We start from the raw sequence: 17,130 nt of genomic DNA on the forward strand, positions 1-17,130 counted from the left end.
GGGCATTTGACAGGGACTCTGAACCAATCGCAAGCTTCATGCCCGAGCAATGGCGGCCACCACGGTTGCTCGGTGGAATTTTGAAAAAGGTCTATCGTCCATTGTGTGCCAGACAACCAGGGGCTTCGAATATGCACGGTACGAGGCTAATAGTCGGCTGCAAGAGCGATCGCGTAGCTTCCACGGAGCCGTCCACTCGTAGGTGACCAAAGCATAAAATGACGGCCTCGTTTTGCGCTAAAGGACGAGGCAAGGCATTGTGTTGAGGCATTGGCAGCCGGAACTTCACCCGATCCGTGTGCACGTCCTTCCGTTTGCTCATAGGTCCGAGAAACTGCCGCCGAGACCCTGGGGGGCCTGCTGCACTGCGAGTTCCTCAAGGTCACCGACGAGCTACTGGTGAGTGTCTGTCGACGTTAGGTGTGACAACGAGAAAGTCCAAACCTCAGGCTTGCCTTCTGCTTGTCGGAGGTGACGACAAAGTATTTGCGGAATGGGTAGGAGCACGACGGCTTTTGCTCTTCTCCCTCGAACGACTTGGGTCAGACTGCATGTAATTGGTAGGGATTGTTTAGATCGCAAAATATGGCATAGACTGCATTCTAAAAAGAATCTCGTCCAATTCCTCAAACAGTTCCAAATTAGTTTGGATCCCGAAGGTCTTACAGCAAGAGGACGGGGCCAGTGGCGGTAACACCTAATTCGATTAAGTGTGCCTCTTCGTAGACTGTGCCTCCTCTCCAACGAGTTGAGGTTAAAGCGTCTCGATAAAATTCGCGCCTTGCATTTGTTGCAAATACTTGGGACCATTGTTGCACGAATGCACGAGACACGTGCCACAAGCGAGTGCTGCGCTGCCATCTGCTTCCAAAGTCTGCTCGAGACGACCGGTCACATCATACGCTGGTTCATTCGATGCTACTCGTAAAACAAACGCAGGCACATTGAGGGGCTTTAGCTCGGGTAAATTAAACGGACATTTGACTCGTTACAGATGTTCACGGAAGACATTGAGTACAGTGTCTTTCGTGAACTGCATCTCTAGCATTTTTGAGGGTATATTCGATAATTAAATAGATAAATACGAAGAGCACAACCCGAGCATGCTAAATTTAATTCATCTTTTTTAATGGCTACGTTCCACCATTTCATGAGGCTAAACAGAGAAGTGTTTTCTTTTCTCAAAATTGCTTTTTTGGAGAGACATGGCAATCCTAGTTGACAGGTTGTTTAATTCGCCCATCTTATCTTCTCACGTGTGTACAGTCAGCAACAAAATGAGCTGTCCCAGTTTCGTGCTAGTCGAAAGGGATAATGCTGCATGCGGTGCCTTCGGCATGCTAAGCTATAAAACCGACTGCCACATTGCGACGATACAAAACGTGGCAGTCCATCGTAAGCTTTTTAGAGTGCAGCACTTAGGCGCCTGTTTCCAGGTTGAGCGGCGTTGGCGTCGCATCGGCGTAACAACGCGTTGCATTATTCGACGTTTCTCATGATGATGTCACGTGTGACGTCACGAGGGTAAAATTTTCCCACTAAACTTGGGAGAGAAAATTTTCGCTAAATTTGGCAGGAATTTTTTTGCTAAATTTAGCGTGGAAATTTTGTCCAGTCTCAGTCATACGATCGCACAGCACTTGAGACCTTTCTTTGCTGGCCTCATGTAAGTCACATAAAAGATGCAGCATTTCGCCCTTGGTATCGCTTCGATTAAGCCCCGCCACTGTTCTCCGGGATTGGCCAAAAGCAGGCTGTGGGAGGCGGCTGTTGCGCAGAACATGACAATGCTTATTTCCCTCTTTCCATGTTTGGGCACTTGGCGGAGAGGGCGAAAAGCAGATACAGTATAGACCACTTACAACGTAACCGCTTATAGTGCAGGACCGGGTATAACGCGGCTTCTTAAACCACCGGTTCGCCTCCCATAGAACCCCATGTAATTATATACAACGTAAAATGCAGGCGCTCAAAGGGAAATGCCGGTTATAGTGCGGTTTCTGGAACAGCGCGCCGATCGACTAGCACAGCGAGCACGCTTCCTTGTGCGACACTAGATAACGGCGCTAGCCGCAAGCGGCACTCGCGGGGACAGGATGGCAAGCAGGTTGCTCGAAGAAGCGGGGAGAAGCGAAGAGAGAGGCTTCAGTTGCCATAGCGACAAAGGGACGCACGCACGTGTCGTTCACGACGCAAGGATGCAAGACGTTGGAGCGAGCCAACGATGGAGCAAGCCCCACCAGCCCAACTTTCCTCCTCTGCGTGGCTGCGTTGGAAACATGGTTGAAAACAACCGCAACGACAGACCAATCGCAGGTCGAGGGGAAGTGTTCGCACGCGTCGCATGCCGGTCACGGGCCGGCTTCTTCTATCCGCAAACATGGCGTCGGTGGTGATCGTCGATGTAGACGGCGTGGTGGAAGCTCATCGTTCCGCATAAAAGCGCTATCCCTGACTAAATTTTCGTTGCGTGTCGCTATGATAACCGAGCACGTACTAGAAGGGAAGATCCACCTACTCGTGCGGCGATGTCGTGGCGGCACTCTCAAGATGGCAGAAACGCCCGTGTCATTGTGTTTGTTTACTTCGACTACAGTGGTGCTTTCTAAGCATTTGTGTCCTCGAACATCGCCCGGATTTCTTATTTGGAGTATTTCATGCGTGTACTCAAGTTGAAGGTATTACTGGCGCGTACCGTATAAAGGATGCGAATTTTCACGCGTTTTCATCACCGGAGAAAAGTGATTAGGGTTAGCAATCCTGAACGCTCGCAACGTCCGTCCGCAACCCGCAACGCCGTTAAAAGGCTGTGCCAGGCACAAAAGTCGCTTACTTCTTTCAAAATGTGTGACACACTTGAGAGAGAAGTGTACTAGTCTTTCCTCAAACTAAAGCTTTATTTTGCATCTAACATAAAATAAATTGTTTTACAAAGGTAAGTTGTCTCATGGCATGTATTTTGGCCTGAAAAATTGGTGTTTTGGTTATAGCGCGGTACCGCTTATAGTGCAGATTTTCGCGACTCCTGCGACATACGTTATATGCGGTCTACACTGTACTCTGCCCGAGGAAGCCCGCTCACCCTAGTACACTGTGTTGGCAAGCTAGGCAAAATGTAGCAGTGGCGGAAAACAACAGCACAAATTTAGTAATCTTATTAGTACATCTGCAAAGAATGGAAAGTACACCATGATGGACTTTAACCCGAGACTGAACATTTTGACAGTGGTAGAAAAAGAAGCGGACAAGCAACATCTGTTCGATGTTGTCTGCCACGGGTATTTTAGAAAAAGAAACGGAGTTTTTGTCTGTCCTTGTTTCTTTTCTTTCTTTCTTTTTTACCACTGTCAAAATGTTTCCTCGTCCTGCCTCAGTCCCGGGTTAAAGTCAGCATGGTAAACTTCCACCAGCTCGCCTGTGCACTGACTGTATTTTTGTAAAAGTATTTGTCTTATTTTCTACAGTGGCAACATTGAAGAGAAGCAGTCAGAGAAAATCTCAAAGTTTGCGGGGGGAAAATTGACAAACTAAGTTTATTCTGTGGGACATAACAGAAGGTACCTTTTTACGTGGGTTCTGAATGTCTAATATGAAGCACTATTTGGTATTATTTCTGTAACATGTAGATGATCTTTTCTTTATTGAGGTGTTAAGTTTATTAGTAATTTTTATAAGTTGTCCCAAGCCAAGGTATCTTGAATTCATGTCTCATATTATACTTTGTATTAGTATGGTGCCTGGAGCGAGTCTGACTCGTGCGTCTAGCATCTTATTCCGCCCATACATCAAAAGGGGTCTTGAAGGGGCCGCATGTAACGTAGCAAAAGCCAGGGTGTCATGTTTTCAGATGCTGCGATCCTGGAGGTTGGGGCTAGCAGTCCCGGCAAGAAGTACGAGCAAATACGAGTGCCGTCATGGCATCCCACCTGCCGACTGCCGAGGCTTTTGTGGGTCGTGAAGCTGGAGAGCAACCTGCAGTCGAACAGGCGTCTTTCACATCCGCCACCGCCGACACGACATCGCCGGTATTGCGGCTAACACAGTCACACTTTTATGACGTTGCCAAGCGAAAACGGAGAAGAGAAAATTTTTTTCTTTAATGCGGTAAACGAGGCAGTCTGGGACGCGTTCTAGGCAGTGTAGTTCTAGCCCGAAGCCGCTCCGGCCGCCTCTCCTCGACGAAGGCTTTGAAGGAGCGCGCATGTGCCGTGCAGGCCTCCTTCCGGGCGCAGTGCACCAAGAAGAAGCGGCGGGGGCGGGGCGGCGGCCCCCCGTTGCCCCTGGACCCTGCGGACGTGCGGGAGCGCCATGCCGGGGTGCTGGGGCTGTGCGCGTGCGTCAACGCCTTCCCCTACGACGTGCCCCCCTTCATGCCCGACGTGCTGGTGCTTCTGGGGGACCACCTCAACGACCCCCAGCCCATACCCGTGAGTGGACTTCAGCGCTTGAACGCAGAATGCATTCGAGGGCTGGGATCCCCGGGGAAAGTGTGGTGGATTGCCACGGAAAGCGTTGGGAAAGGTGTAGCGCGTACCTCGGAGGTCAATCTGTACGAAAGGGTGGTAATTGGGAAGAAAGAATGAAATTCTAGATGTGTCCATACGGGAATCGAATTCATGACTATGAGCTCAACATTCTACCTCTGTACCGATTGTCCGGTTGACGCAAAGCCAGCTCGCTTTGTCTCTACCACGGTGGTCTCTACTAACGCCGGCATTCGGCATTTTCTTTCAAACTGCTTGTGGGAAGAAATGAGAAATCCAAGACACGCCCACCGTCGTATAAGAAGGATAGAGTCTAGAATAAAATAATGCGCTATAATTGAGGAAAAAATGTGGCAGATCCAACGCATTGGTTGCAATATATAATGAGCGAAGCCCTCTCCGTCTTTCTCTGGTTACGTTTAGGTCCCATCTGTGTGAGGAATGTTATGCACCCACTTATGCACCAGAGTGTGTAAAGGGGTACATTAACATAATGTATTCGGTGTATTTACATAATCTATTTTTGTTGCATCAACATGATCTGATAGGGTGACTGCCGCGGCCAGCATAGTCCCGGGGGAAGAATGAACAAGGCAACGGAAACTCGTTTCATGTATTCTGACTTAGTCCACAAGATCGAGATAAATTGAACGTTTTATTCCAAACCATCAATAGCTCCGCATTCTGTCGCCAAAAAGCTCCGAGCACCTCCTCAGGCTTCTGATCGTCGCGTATCTCGAATCTACACCACGTGATGACCCGCAGTCATTAAAAACTGCCTCCAATGACAACAGCAACGGCCTTCAACCGTCACGCCCATATGGTCGGCGTGACATGGGTAAAGGCTGTTTGTGTGATAGATCTAGGGAAAAAGTCTGCCATACCGTGCACTTTGGCCACCTCTAAGCGACGGGACATAGAGGCAGACGTTGGCAATCTCGGGCGGCTCGAGACTGGTAGCAAGCCCTCGATAAACACAAAGAAGCAGTATATTCTCCACCCGCAGAGTGTGCGGTCGAACCCGGATGTAGGGAATTCAATGGGGATTGTAAAATAGTTGAATATATTGATAATCCAATATAGTACAAAAGTATGTCAATTGAAGCACCAGTTGAAATATCTATGCGTCTTTGTTAATAGCGAAGATTGTGACCAACGGGAGCTTGCCAAATACACAGGGTTTCTTACGTTATCCCTAAGACGATTTGAAGGCCAAAGTCCAAGCGCCGATCCTGGTGATAGCAAACTTCTGAAGACAGTGCGCTCTCTGACGACGCACTTTTGGCGCCGTTAATCTCCCGGCATGTCGCATGCCCGCTCTTCACCACTGCCTGAGCTAGCGTCCTTCTCTCCCGCTGGGTTTGTTCCACGCTCACGCCTCCACACACATTCTGGCACAAGTAACGCCATCCCATGGTCCAGTGGCGAACTGGGGGTTTTCGTACCTTTTGCGTCGCCGACGTGTTTTCGCTCAAGGACTGAACATATAAAGCTTTTGCCCTAATAAAATTTCCAATAAGCACTAATGTTGCAGAGCCTTTGTCATGAAACTGGGTGGCACGGGAAGGTGCTCTCTTGAGTCGTGGACAGACCGGCTTGACCCGAACAAAGCTGCCAAGCGGAAGCTGGGAAAGCCGTCCGGAGACTGGGTTTTGGGGACGCCGTGTTTTCTCGGAAGTGGGCGGAGAGGGGAACAGCCCTGGAAGGGGGCGAGTCTGTAATTGAAGAAGAGGGACGCTTCCTACCCGGGTAGAAAAGACGGGAATGTGAGAGGAGGAGAGCGAGGGAAGACCGTAGAGGGCAGAGACGGGAGTTTGTGGGAGAGTCGAGTGGGGGAGTTTGATTGATCGAGAGAGATTTGAGATATTGAGAATGAGTCCAGGGAGCCGGTGAGAGGTTCAGAGAGAGAGTGATATCTGAGCAGCGACCGTGGAGTTTGAAGAATGAACTGCACCTTAGTCTATTTTGTAAATATTGTGTAAATACACCGCATATTAAACCAGTTCTACTCTAAGCGTCACCGTCCTTGGATCAGCTATGAGAAAGAGGTGCAACGTGGCAACAGCAGCATCCCCGGGCATCGTCAACAGCAACGCGACAGCGGGTGTCAATGATTCTATCATCACAGCCTCGCTAAAGCTTAGTTGACTGGAGCCACACCGCCTTTACGCGCATGCATGGCTGCAACGTCAACAACACCAACGGCGAAACGCAACAAATTTTTAAAAAAGAAAAAATTTAAAGAGTGGGACAGGTAAAAAAAAAATCTTTTTCTTCCTTCATGAAAACAAAAGTCAAGCAGCAAGAGTTGAGGCGAAGTGTTCTTTTTCTTCTCTGTCTCTTTGCAACTTTCGCTGCCCGTGGACAGTCGTGTTGGGGAAAAACCTCCCTACGAAGGCGCGACACGCAGTTCTGTGTATCGAATCTCCCGGGTGGTGAAGTTCAATACAAACATACAAGGCAACTACAGTCGAACCTCGATATAACGAACTTCAATGTAACGAAATCCTCGATTTAACGAAGTATTTTATTTTTCATAATTTCTTGCCCATAGACCCCATGTAGTTTTAGTCTCTATATAACGAAGTCTATATTGCTGCTATTTCAATATAACGAAGCGCCATTGCCATAAAAGGCAATAAATAAATAGACTCTAAAAAATAACTTCGCAAAAAAATTGTGGTTAAAAAAAAAAATTACGCGCTAACGCGAGCGCTTGATAGGTTACTTCACGGGGACAGGCCTTCCAACGTTCCTAGGCTGCCCGAGGATGCGGCGCCGGTAGCGCCGGCGAGGCATGCGGCAAAGCGGATTCCGCGGGGCTGGCCAGAAAATGCCGAGCAAAAAGTTAACACGGCATAACAGCATCACCACTGACATTCACTGATCATCATAGTCCACTGTACCGCGGGTAGCGCGGGAGCCAACTTCAGCGGGGGAGCGACGTGATGGCGCGCGCGACCGCACGGGCAGTGTCATCTAGGAGAAGACCGAGAAGACCGATTATCGTCTTGCGAGCGTGATGTAAAGCTGTAGTAAAGCAAAGGCGCAAGCACACTGTGGGCGCAAGGGGGCAAGTAAACTGTGCGGTCAAGAGTGCTGTGTAGGTTGGAAACATTGGCACCGCCTAAACTAAACAGCTTTATTTTTCAACCGGGCGGTTCGCTCACGTGCTTGCTGGCATAAGGAAACGTAAAGTTCTGTTTTTTGGATGAGAAAGCAAACGTTTTGGACGCCATCCTGAAGAAACTGCCGAGATCACGAGCACTCGGGAAGTGCTCGACGCAATGGACGTACTGAGGAGGTACACGGCGTCGCACGGGCAGCAAGATGCCGTGCAAGCGCTCTGGGCGCTCGAAGGCCGTATGACGGGTATGACGCCGCTGCTGCTGTCGGACAAGGCGCAAGCAAAACTCGCGGACTACTTTGCCCCTAAATAAATGTCATTTTCGGTGAGTTTTCATACCCGTAAAATGTTTCGGAATTTTTTTTTTTTTTTGCATGCTAAAGCCAAATTTCGATTTAGCGAAATTTCAATGTAACGAAGTAAATTGCGAATTTTACCGACTTCGTTACATCGAGGTTCAACTGTATATTTTTACATTGTATTTTCGAGGTGATATTTTGACTTTACAAATAGACAATATTTATTTTATTTATTGATACTGTCGGCCCTTTACAAGGCCTTTACAGGAGGGGTAATACATACAAGAAGTAAAAGAACCATCATGCACTGACACTTCAAAAAAGTGATTCACCCGGAGGAATAAAAAAGCAAAAGAAATACATTCAAAACACAAAGTCACGGCACATTATCAAGCACTATACTCTTTATATTTTTAACAAAATCAAAGACATTTGTCATATTGACGACGGAATTCGGGAGTTGGTTCCATTCCTTTATTGCCCTAGGAAAGAAACTAAATTTAAAACAATCATTTTTGACAGATGGTTCCCTGATGTGCATGCTATGACGATGTCTCGTACATTCACTGACGCGTACGTCCATGTAATTATTTTTGTCTATCTTAACTAGACCATGAATGATCAAAAAAATAAATTTCAGGCGGTCGCACTTTGTTCTTAATTCAAGAGAAGGAAGTTCAGCGAGTCTACAGAGTTCAGTGGGGGAATGGTTACGATTATATTTATTAAAGATAAACCTGGAAGCAAGCCGCTGGACTTTATCAAGTTTTGACGAGTTAGCTATTGTACATGGATCCCACACTACTTTTGCGTATTCAAGGTTAGGTCTCACCAGTGTTTTATAAGCTAATGTTTTTATTTCTGGCGAAGCACTTGCAAGATTTCTTCTGAGGTACCCTGGTTAGCTTTTCTGGAGACTTTTTCCGTGTGTGTATTCCATCTTAAGTCGCTTGTAAAGGTAACTCCTAAGTACTTATTTTCATCTACACGAGGTAGGTTGGTGTCATCTATAAAGTAATCATAATTTAGGATATGTTTTTTTCTTGTTATAGACATAACGACTGATTTTCGAGGGTTTAACACCATTTGCCACTCGTCGCACCAATGTTTGATTTTGAGGAGTTCATTTTGCAGTTTCAGTTGATCTCGTTCAGTTTCTATTTTATTGTACAAAATACAATCATCCGCAAACAGCTTAATTGGAACTGATATTCCACAGCGTATGTCGTCTATAAATATTAAAAATAAAAGCGGTCCTAGCACACTACCTTGTGAAACTCCAGAAGCAACTGGAGCGGGTCTAGACACACAGCCTCCCAACTCAACGAATTGAACTCTCGATGAAAGATACGAGCAAAACCAGTTTGTAATGATGGGGTTCTTAAACAAGGCGTTAATTTTAAGCAACAATTTAGGATGAGACACTTTATCGAATGCTTTTGCAAAATCTAAAAATATGACGTCCGTTTGGCCACGGTTATTTATAGATTGGGAAAGATCGTGCACGGTTTCGATGAGTTGGGTCGTTGTGGAAAGACATTTACGAAATCCATGTTGATATTGAAACAAAATATCGTGATCGTTGAGGAACGTTAAAAGATGCTTTGAAACAATATGTTCGAGAAGCTTAGAGCATGTGTTAATGAGAGATATAGGTCTGTAGTTTCCCACACAAGAAACAGAGCCTCCTTTATGTATGGGTACAATTTTGGCAATTTTGAAATACCCAGGTTCGACATTGTCATGAATGACAATTGACAAAGCGACAAATGGACAGATAGAAACTAAACGTTGAATGTGGCGAACTTGTGGCAAACAAAACAAATAAAAGCGGGAGCGTCGATGGCAGCATAGTAGCAGGATTGAGCGCTGGAGCGGGACTGAGCCTTCACGGCTTCTCTTAAGGCTTCCTTGGAAGCCTAGAACATTGGACCTGTCCTGGAACTTATACACTGGGAGCATGAACGAACAATTTTCAAACATTCTAGAATCTTCTATTAGGAAAAGATAGAAGCAACAGGCGCTTGCAGGGATCAAACCCTGGCCACCTGCATGGGAGCCAAGCACGCTGCCGACTTGGCTAGGCGGGCGACAATATAATTGAATTCAACCGTAATGCGCCTGTGCTTTCCTTTCGAGAAAACGGTGCGTCGTCCGCCGCCCACGCAACGTGGCAACATTGGTGGTTTCGGGCGGAAGGAGCAAAGGTCTCTGCTGATCGAGCAGAAGGACTCCATCACGAAGCAGTGCGTGACTATCGAGATGAGGAACGAAAGATCTTTGCCCCGTGTTGTCGGGGGTGACGGCAGAATACGATTGTAGCTTAGACAGACGATGCCTTCTTTGGTGACACTGGTAGGACGAGACAATCATTGCTTACCTGAAGTACCGTGCAACCATTCACGACGAGTCTTAGTAAGGGTGCCGCACTTCACGGATGAATAAATACCACTTTGAGGGCGTCACTTGGTGGCGTCTTTTAGTTATTAAAGCCAGCAGACGGAGACCGACGAGGCCAAACGTCAATAGCGTCACTCGATCATCTCGCGCTGCATATTACGTTCTATCAAGGCATTTTCGCGTTGCCCCGCAGAACCCGCCGCAAAGAAGCAATTGTACCGCCACTACGATTTCTTTTAGTCACAGGGAGCGTCGAACTTGCGAGAGAAAGCCGTCGGTGCCAACGAGGCATGCCGGCCACGGCGGCACCGACGTAGCCATGACAGTTGCCAGGACTAACCGCACTCCACGGAGCAGGCATGACAAACGTTTTGATAGCAGTACTACCGTTGGATTTTCATGTCGTCAGAAAGAAACTAACAGAGGCAAAACCGGATCCTGTCGTGACTTTAGAGCCTAAATTCGGGTAGACAGAAAGTTGGAAAATCGCCGCAAGAACCCAGTGTCCCCCCCCGGCTTCTTCGACATTGCCAACCGCACTCGCTCCCACAATGAGAAAAGATAGTTTGTCAAGGCAAGGCATCGGTGGCCTCAAAGAAATAAGGGGAAGCTAACGGAGTTTCGTGAATCTCTGCTTACTGATTACCAGCTGAACGTTAGGAAAAGCGGAACATTCCAAAAACGTAAAACGGGGGTTGGCCACCAGAGCTTTAGTCTCGGCGCTACAGAAGTCCTGCCCTCATAAGGTGGGGCGCTGCTTTCAAGAACAGCTGGGTCGACTCCAGGATTCTACGTACTCGAGTACCCTCCTCGTACCAGTATGTGAAAAGCTTTGTAGGCAAGTACGTCAAAATCCTGAGAAGAATAAAACAACGCAAAAGAAGCCCCCAACGCCTTTCGCAGTGGTCCCGTATGTTCACAACATTACTCATCGGTTAAAAAAGATCGCCGGCCGACAAGGCATTCATATTGTGTGCTCCGCCCCCAACAAGGCCTACGCCATGTGCCGTAGGGTGAACCGGAAAACCGCCCAGAACGGGACGACGACCTGCAGCACTGCGCATCGAACACCCTACGTCCCATGCGAAAAAGGAGTTGTTTACAAGATCCCTATGTCATGTGGCAAAAGCTACATAGGACAAACCGGGAGGTGCATCAACGATCGCACCAGAGAACATGCAGCCTCTGTAACCGCACTAACGTCGGCGGGCCACCTTTCGGCACATTGTCGGGCCTGCAAATGTGCTCCTGATTTCACAAGCGTCGCCGTCTTAGCAAAACACCGGAAGCAGCTTGGAAGGGAGCTCCTTGAGGCGTTGGCCATTGAGGAGGGGGAGGGAGAATTCGTCAGTGTTGCCTCCATTGCACTTTTGCCCAAAGAAAAAATGTATCCGAGGAGAGCGGCACCTCGGATGAACCAAGTTGGGACCTTGTGACTCCCAGATCTGACCGAGTGAAACGAGGGTAAAACCACCGGAAGTATAAAAGACAAAAAGAAGGAAATTTTTCAAGATCCGAAAGTCGAAGAAGACAAAAACTCCACGGATCGTGAGGAGAAAAAGGAAGTTTCTGTCTAAGCTCCGACTGAAGTAGAAGAAGCTACCCTTTTAGGATTGGTTTGAGGAAAAGGAAGTTTATTAAAAAGGGTTGATAGTCCAGCAGTGTGTTTCTTTCTCTCTTCGTCGCTTTTCCTAACGTTCAGCTGGTAATCAGTAAGCATGGATAACCAACCGGCTCTGCTACAGGCCATCACTTCGTGAATCTCTTTTAGGGGCGTTTGCCGCTTGGTTGGTAACCTGTCACCGATTGTAATCGTTTTTAGCTCTTGGGTGTTTCCAGAGCAGAATAATGGCCCGAATAATTTTTTTTTTTTTTATATTTATGTAAAAAAATACTCACCAAAGCCACGTTCTTGGAAGGAGCATTAAGCTATATTTTAACGTTGTAGCTAATACAGGGTGTCTACCAAATTGTTTTTTAAAAATTCCCTGACTTTTCCAGGTTTTCCCAGACTATTTTAATTGAATTCCCTGACCCACAATTACCGACACCAAAACACAATATACGATAGATAGACACTGTTCGCAACGTAAAATGTTTTCTTTAAGTTAGATAAAGCAAACTTTAGAAGATGTTTAGAATACAGCATTGACCCGGGTTTACTGTTTCAGGGAGTTTGGTCCCAGCACCTGATCAGTCCATCAATTTGTTCTCCGAGTTACTTTGTTCAGTGACTCATCAAAAGCAACCACCAGATATGGCACGTTAGAGAGGCTTGCTAGTAAGTTGTCTTGAAAGTAGGGGGCGATACCACGACATATTGTATATCCCACTTTGTCTTTTCCAAGCTGCATTTTTCTGGCGGTCTCACACATGGGGAACATCAGCGGAAACAGCGAGGCAGGCGCTGCCGCTGAACGGAAAGAGCCATGAGTTGTTATAGTGTTCAAGCACCACACGATCCCCGGCCTTTGTGACTTCCTTCTTCAATAAAAAGCCACCACCCACGTCTTTACAGAGGGGCTAAGAGCTTCCGTGGCGGTGGTTAGACGCATTGCCGGAGGCCTACAAGCACTATTGTTACCACCGGACAAAAAACACTCTTTGCTGTCGCGGAAGGGAAGTCCGCATTTGTCGCAGTTTTGAAAAATATACGACTGGGCTCTGGGAAACGCTTTGCAGATATTTCATAGCAGTTTGATGTTTCTTACCCTTAGCATGAGTAGCAATCGCCCTATTCCCCATGTTGCTTAGGGAGAACTTCTTGCAGCACGTTGCGCAGTGAGCACTATTTGGATCATTTGGAATGGGCCGAATCCAACTTGCATTCGTGCGTATGTCTCGGTTTGTCCAGTTGAGATTGAAGGAGCACTTTCTCGACAGCGACATAGTCACTTTCACATATCTCCACTTTCGGAAAATAACACAACAGAAAGCGCAACCCACAGCCACAAACGCACATGGCAGAGCTCATAGAGTACAGGCGTCCAGGTTGCATTTACGGGGAAGCGCGAAAGCACCATATCTGACAAACGAATGGATCGCTAGGCGCGCGCCTCTCGGAGGGTAGATAAATGAACGACGGCTGTTCTTTTTCGAGTGAGTGGTGACTCGCGCCACCTAGTATCGGCTAGAGCAACTGTCTCTCCTCGTACTAGAGCAGCACCACCTGACTAGAGTCACGAACTAAACAAAATTGCCGCTGCTACTCTGCTTCACTAGTAACTGTGAGCAACTCTTTAGCCGCCATACTTTAGCGTTGTTACCCTAAAGTGTAGCTTATTTAGTGGCTTTAGAGTACTAAAACAACGAGGAGTCGCCAGCTTCGTACATGCTCTCGTGTGAAGCGTAGCGCGTGGAAAGTTGGGCGGGTCGCATCGCGCCTAGGGGGTCGCGACGCCGCACTTGACTGCGCTCGTGGCTATGCCAGCCCGTGCCTGCCGCTTCTAGCGTAAGCGGGCGAGCATAGGATAAATTCCCTGACTCGGCAATCTTTTTGGAAATTTCCCTGACAATTCCCCGACTTTTCCAGGTGTGTTAAAATTCCCTGACAATTACCGGTTTTCCCGGTCGGTAGACACCCTGTAATAGATCGATCTCACTAAACGTTGGGCGCATGTGTGACGCCGCCCCAACTTTAGTTCACAGGAGGCAGTGCACGAGAGGGCTCCTGCTGTTTCGTGCTCTACACGCGCAAGAACTCCCGCGGTGTTGTCGCGTGTGCAGAAAGACTAAAGTTCCCTCGATGCATTGCGGCAGCGGTGGCGTAGTCAAACTGGTTGGTGAGATCGGTCTATTTTACTCCGGAGATATAAAATTTCATAGTTCGAGGCGCGAATATTGCCAAGGTTTCACTACGGTAATTTGCACAGCCGTCAATTTCACACCGAAGCACGCAGGTAGTGATAACTTCTCTTGCTTAGGGCCCGTTCACACACTTTCAACCTCTTACAACCGGGCGCCTTAAAACCTCTAAAAATCTCTTATGACGAGAGGGTACACTGGCGCCATTTATTGGGTAGCAGTGGAAACTTGGCTGTCTGTCATATTTTTTCATTTCTCTCGCGCATTATCCTTTCTTTCATAAAACTTTTGTCAACGTTATAAACGAGCCTTCCTCATAGGTATTACGCACATTTGACCTCGGAATTTCTGCAAAACCTTCGCTCTTGTGAAATGCAGTTCCAGGGTCACTGCATAGATGGCTCCTACACACTAGTGTGTTCTCTTGTCCTACGAAATTTTAGGAGGTTTCAACAGTCTTGTCTCTCTCAGTCGTACTCGGTTGCAAGAGTGTGAACGAGCCTTTGTTCTATGAGAGGTTTACAACGTGTATGCAGAATATTAAAGTTTACAATATAAAATTTCCAAGTAAAGAAGAAAATCTACGAAAAACGTCAAGTAAACATGTTTTAATGCGAAAGCAAACGCTGGGGGGGTCCCATGGGGCCGAGCCAGCGGCATCTGTAACTGCAAAAAAACGCGAAACAAATGTCCCTTCTCCCATTGGCTGAACAAAACGGCTCCTAGATTGCCATTGACAGCCGCTTCATGAGAATGCGCGCTCGGCCGCCGCTCTTGCGTTAGGCGTTACGAGAGGGGGAGCTGGGCTGCCCGCTCCTCTCGGTGCCGAGGAGCATGGCAGTGCCTATCTCTATCGGTGGCGGCCGCAACCTCGGCAGTAGTGGAATGTGGCCGTCAACACCAGTACACTGCAGACGAACTGAGGGAGCGGAAGAACGACGTTCATGCGTTCACAATCACAACTCATAAGAAGTGCTTAGGCGTCCTCGCTGGGGCGTCGTGCATTTTCAAAATCCGCATCGTCTTGTCCGGCGGAGGGAAAATATTGAGGTGGTCTGGACACGGTAGAGATGGGCAGCTGGCCAGATTGGTGGGCGGCCAAACCACCGCCGCCCACTTTGGGGAGATCCCTGCCGACGCCATAAGAATGCAAACAAAGCATCGCTTGCGTGCGTATCAACAGAGAAAATAGCTCAAGGTTTCACCGGCTAGGCTGCAGATGGCTCGCTGACATTGGATTTTTTAGTTTTTTGAAACGCACCGCATGGGTAGCTCATCTAAAAGTGACGCTCAATGCGACAGCCTTATAGTAATTCTTTTCGCAACCGTACGAATTACATCGCCTCGCTACATGACCACAGATGTGGACCTCGCTTGACCCCCGCAGTGTTTGCAACCCTGGTTGTGTCTCGCAGGCGACCATCAAGAAGACGCTGTCCAACTTCCGGCGCACCCACCACGACACGTGGCGCGACCACAAGGTGATGTTCACGGACGACCAGTTGGCAGTGATCACGGATCTCCTGGTGTCCCCCAGCTACTACGCCTGAGCCCGCAGCACGGCCCACGTGCCCGGCGTGGCACCTCTCGCGGCGCCCAAGCACCGCCCCCCGCCGAGGCCAAAGCCAGGGGCACCCCGTCGGTGATGCCATTTGGGGGCAGATATCCACTACGGGGTTTTCGAGAGGCGGCGTTCGGACCTCCGGGTGGAATGGCCGCATCCGCCCACGTGTACATACTCTTTGGAGGAGCGTCGAAGACCGTACGGAGGACGCTACGAGAGCCTAACCCACCCCTCCCCCGGAGATTGTGATAGAGGGCGGGGAGGACACTGATTGGGAACAATGCGTACTGTGGTCGAATGGATTCTTTCCACACGGGGAGAGGAGAACGAAACGTTGAAGAAGAAAACGTCGGGCAGGTGAAACCTTGTAAATGTATCTGTACTGCCTACAGCGGAAGGGCCGGCAGTGTGGCAAACCCTTTCCGGAGACACGAGGAGAATTTGGCAGTTCGTTTACTCCGGTATCGTTGTGTTTTAGACTTCCCAACAGAATCGTGTCTGCGGGAAGGGGTTGTTTGCCAATTTTCCGGCGGACACATGCCATAAGCGTGTGGATCGATGGGCCTGCGCCCCTGTCTCTGAACCATATAATAAGCTACGAGCGAGAGTGAATTGCTTTGTTTTTTTTTTGTACTGTGCTTCTGTGTTGCTGATGTGGGTTTACTCGCGACGAAAGGGAAGATCTCGAGCGGAGTGGTCTGCTTTCGGTCGGGGCACGGTCGCTGCGGCTGCGGAATTTTATGACGTTCCGCATCGGACACGGGGTAGGCTCCTGAAATGGCGATTGAGTACAGGTTTCTCTTGTGCATTACATATGTTTTTTCCTATTTGGGGAGAGCTGTATGGGGGTATAAATAATTAAAGCTTTCTTTAGAAAAACTGACCAACGTTTGTTTTTGTTTTGGGCGACGATTTTAATCTTTTCTAGCACCTTGGGGAATGGAGTAGACCTTTTGTCGAATTTCCTCAGCACAAAGAAGAATGCTGGGTACCTAGATGCATACGTTGCACGTGCTTCTTTCGCTACTAGGGAAGATTCAAAGTAAATATTCAAAGCCATTGAGAGATGCATGTGCGAAGTGCCGAATGTTTTAGTTTTTGCTTCAAAATGATTTCTGCTATAGACGCCAGTGCCTGTAATACCCTAGTGTGGTATTACAGGCACTGGCGTGCAGTATTTATGCTCACCAAGGTTGTTTTTTTTGTGTACATGAGATATGAGAGTCAAACTACCCAAAACTGAATTTGCAGCTCGAAATTTGTTTCCTTTTCGCCCTAAAACCGCCGATCGAGAACTGGCCGGTTTGAATCACGCTCACTTCCTTCTACATGGTCACGTGCGATTGAGACATGCACACGAAATATAACCAGTCGTGGGTCATCGAAGGCACACACTCAATATCAAAATAGAAAAAAAAGATGAAACCCATTTTTTGTGGCTTCTAAAAAGCT

The 17,130-nt window shown here is 48.0% G+C and overlaps 1 protein-coding gene across 1 annotated transcript in view; it reads left to right on the forward strand.

Moving 5' to 3' along the window:
• The window catches only part of LOC8035578 (proteasome activator complex subunit 4A), a 166,525-nt gene extending 149,964 nt beyond the window's left edge, over positions 1-16,561 (forward strand). Inside the window, exons 42-44 of the mRNA XM_002399761.4 lie at positions 325-399; positions 4,215-4,427; positions 15,530-16,561. Of these exons, the coding sequence (XP_002399804.3) occupies positions 325-399; positions 4,215-4,427; positions 15,530-15,664 (423 nt within the window). The 3' untranslated portion in view covers positions 15,665-16,561. The remainder of the gene's footprint in view (positions 1-324; positions 400-4,214; positions 4,428-15,529) is intronic.
• The last annotated feature ends 569 nt before the right edge of the window (positions 16,562-17,130 follow it).

Source organism: Ixodes scapularis, unplaced genomic scaffold (assembly GCF_016920785.2).
Source record: "Ixodes scapularis isolate PalLabHiFi unplaced genomic scaffold, ASM1692078v2 PGA_scaffold10__122_contigs__length_95168666, whole genome shotgun sequence".
Lineage (NCBI taxonomy): Eukaryota > Metazoa > Arthropoda > Arachnida > Ixodida > Ixodidae > Ixodes > Ixodes scapularis.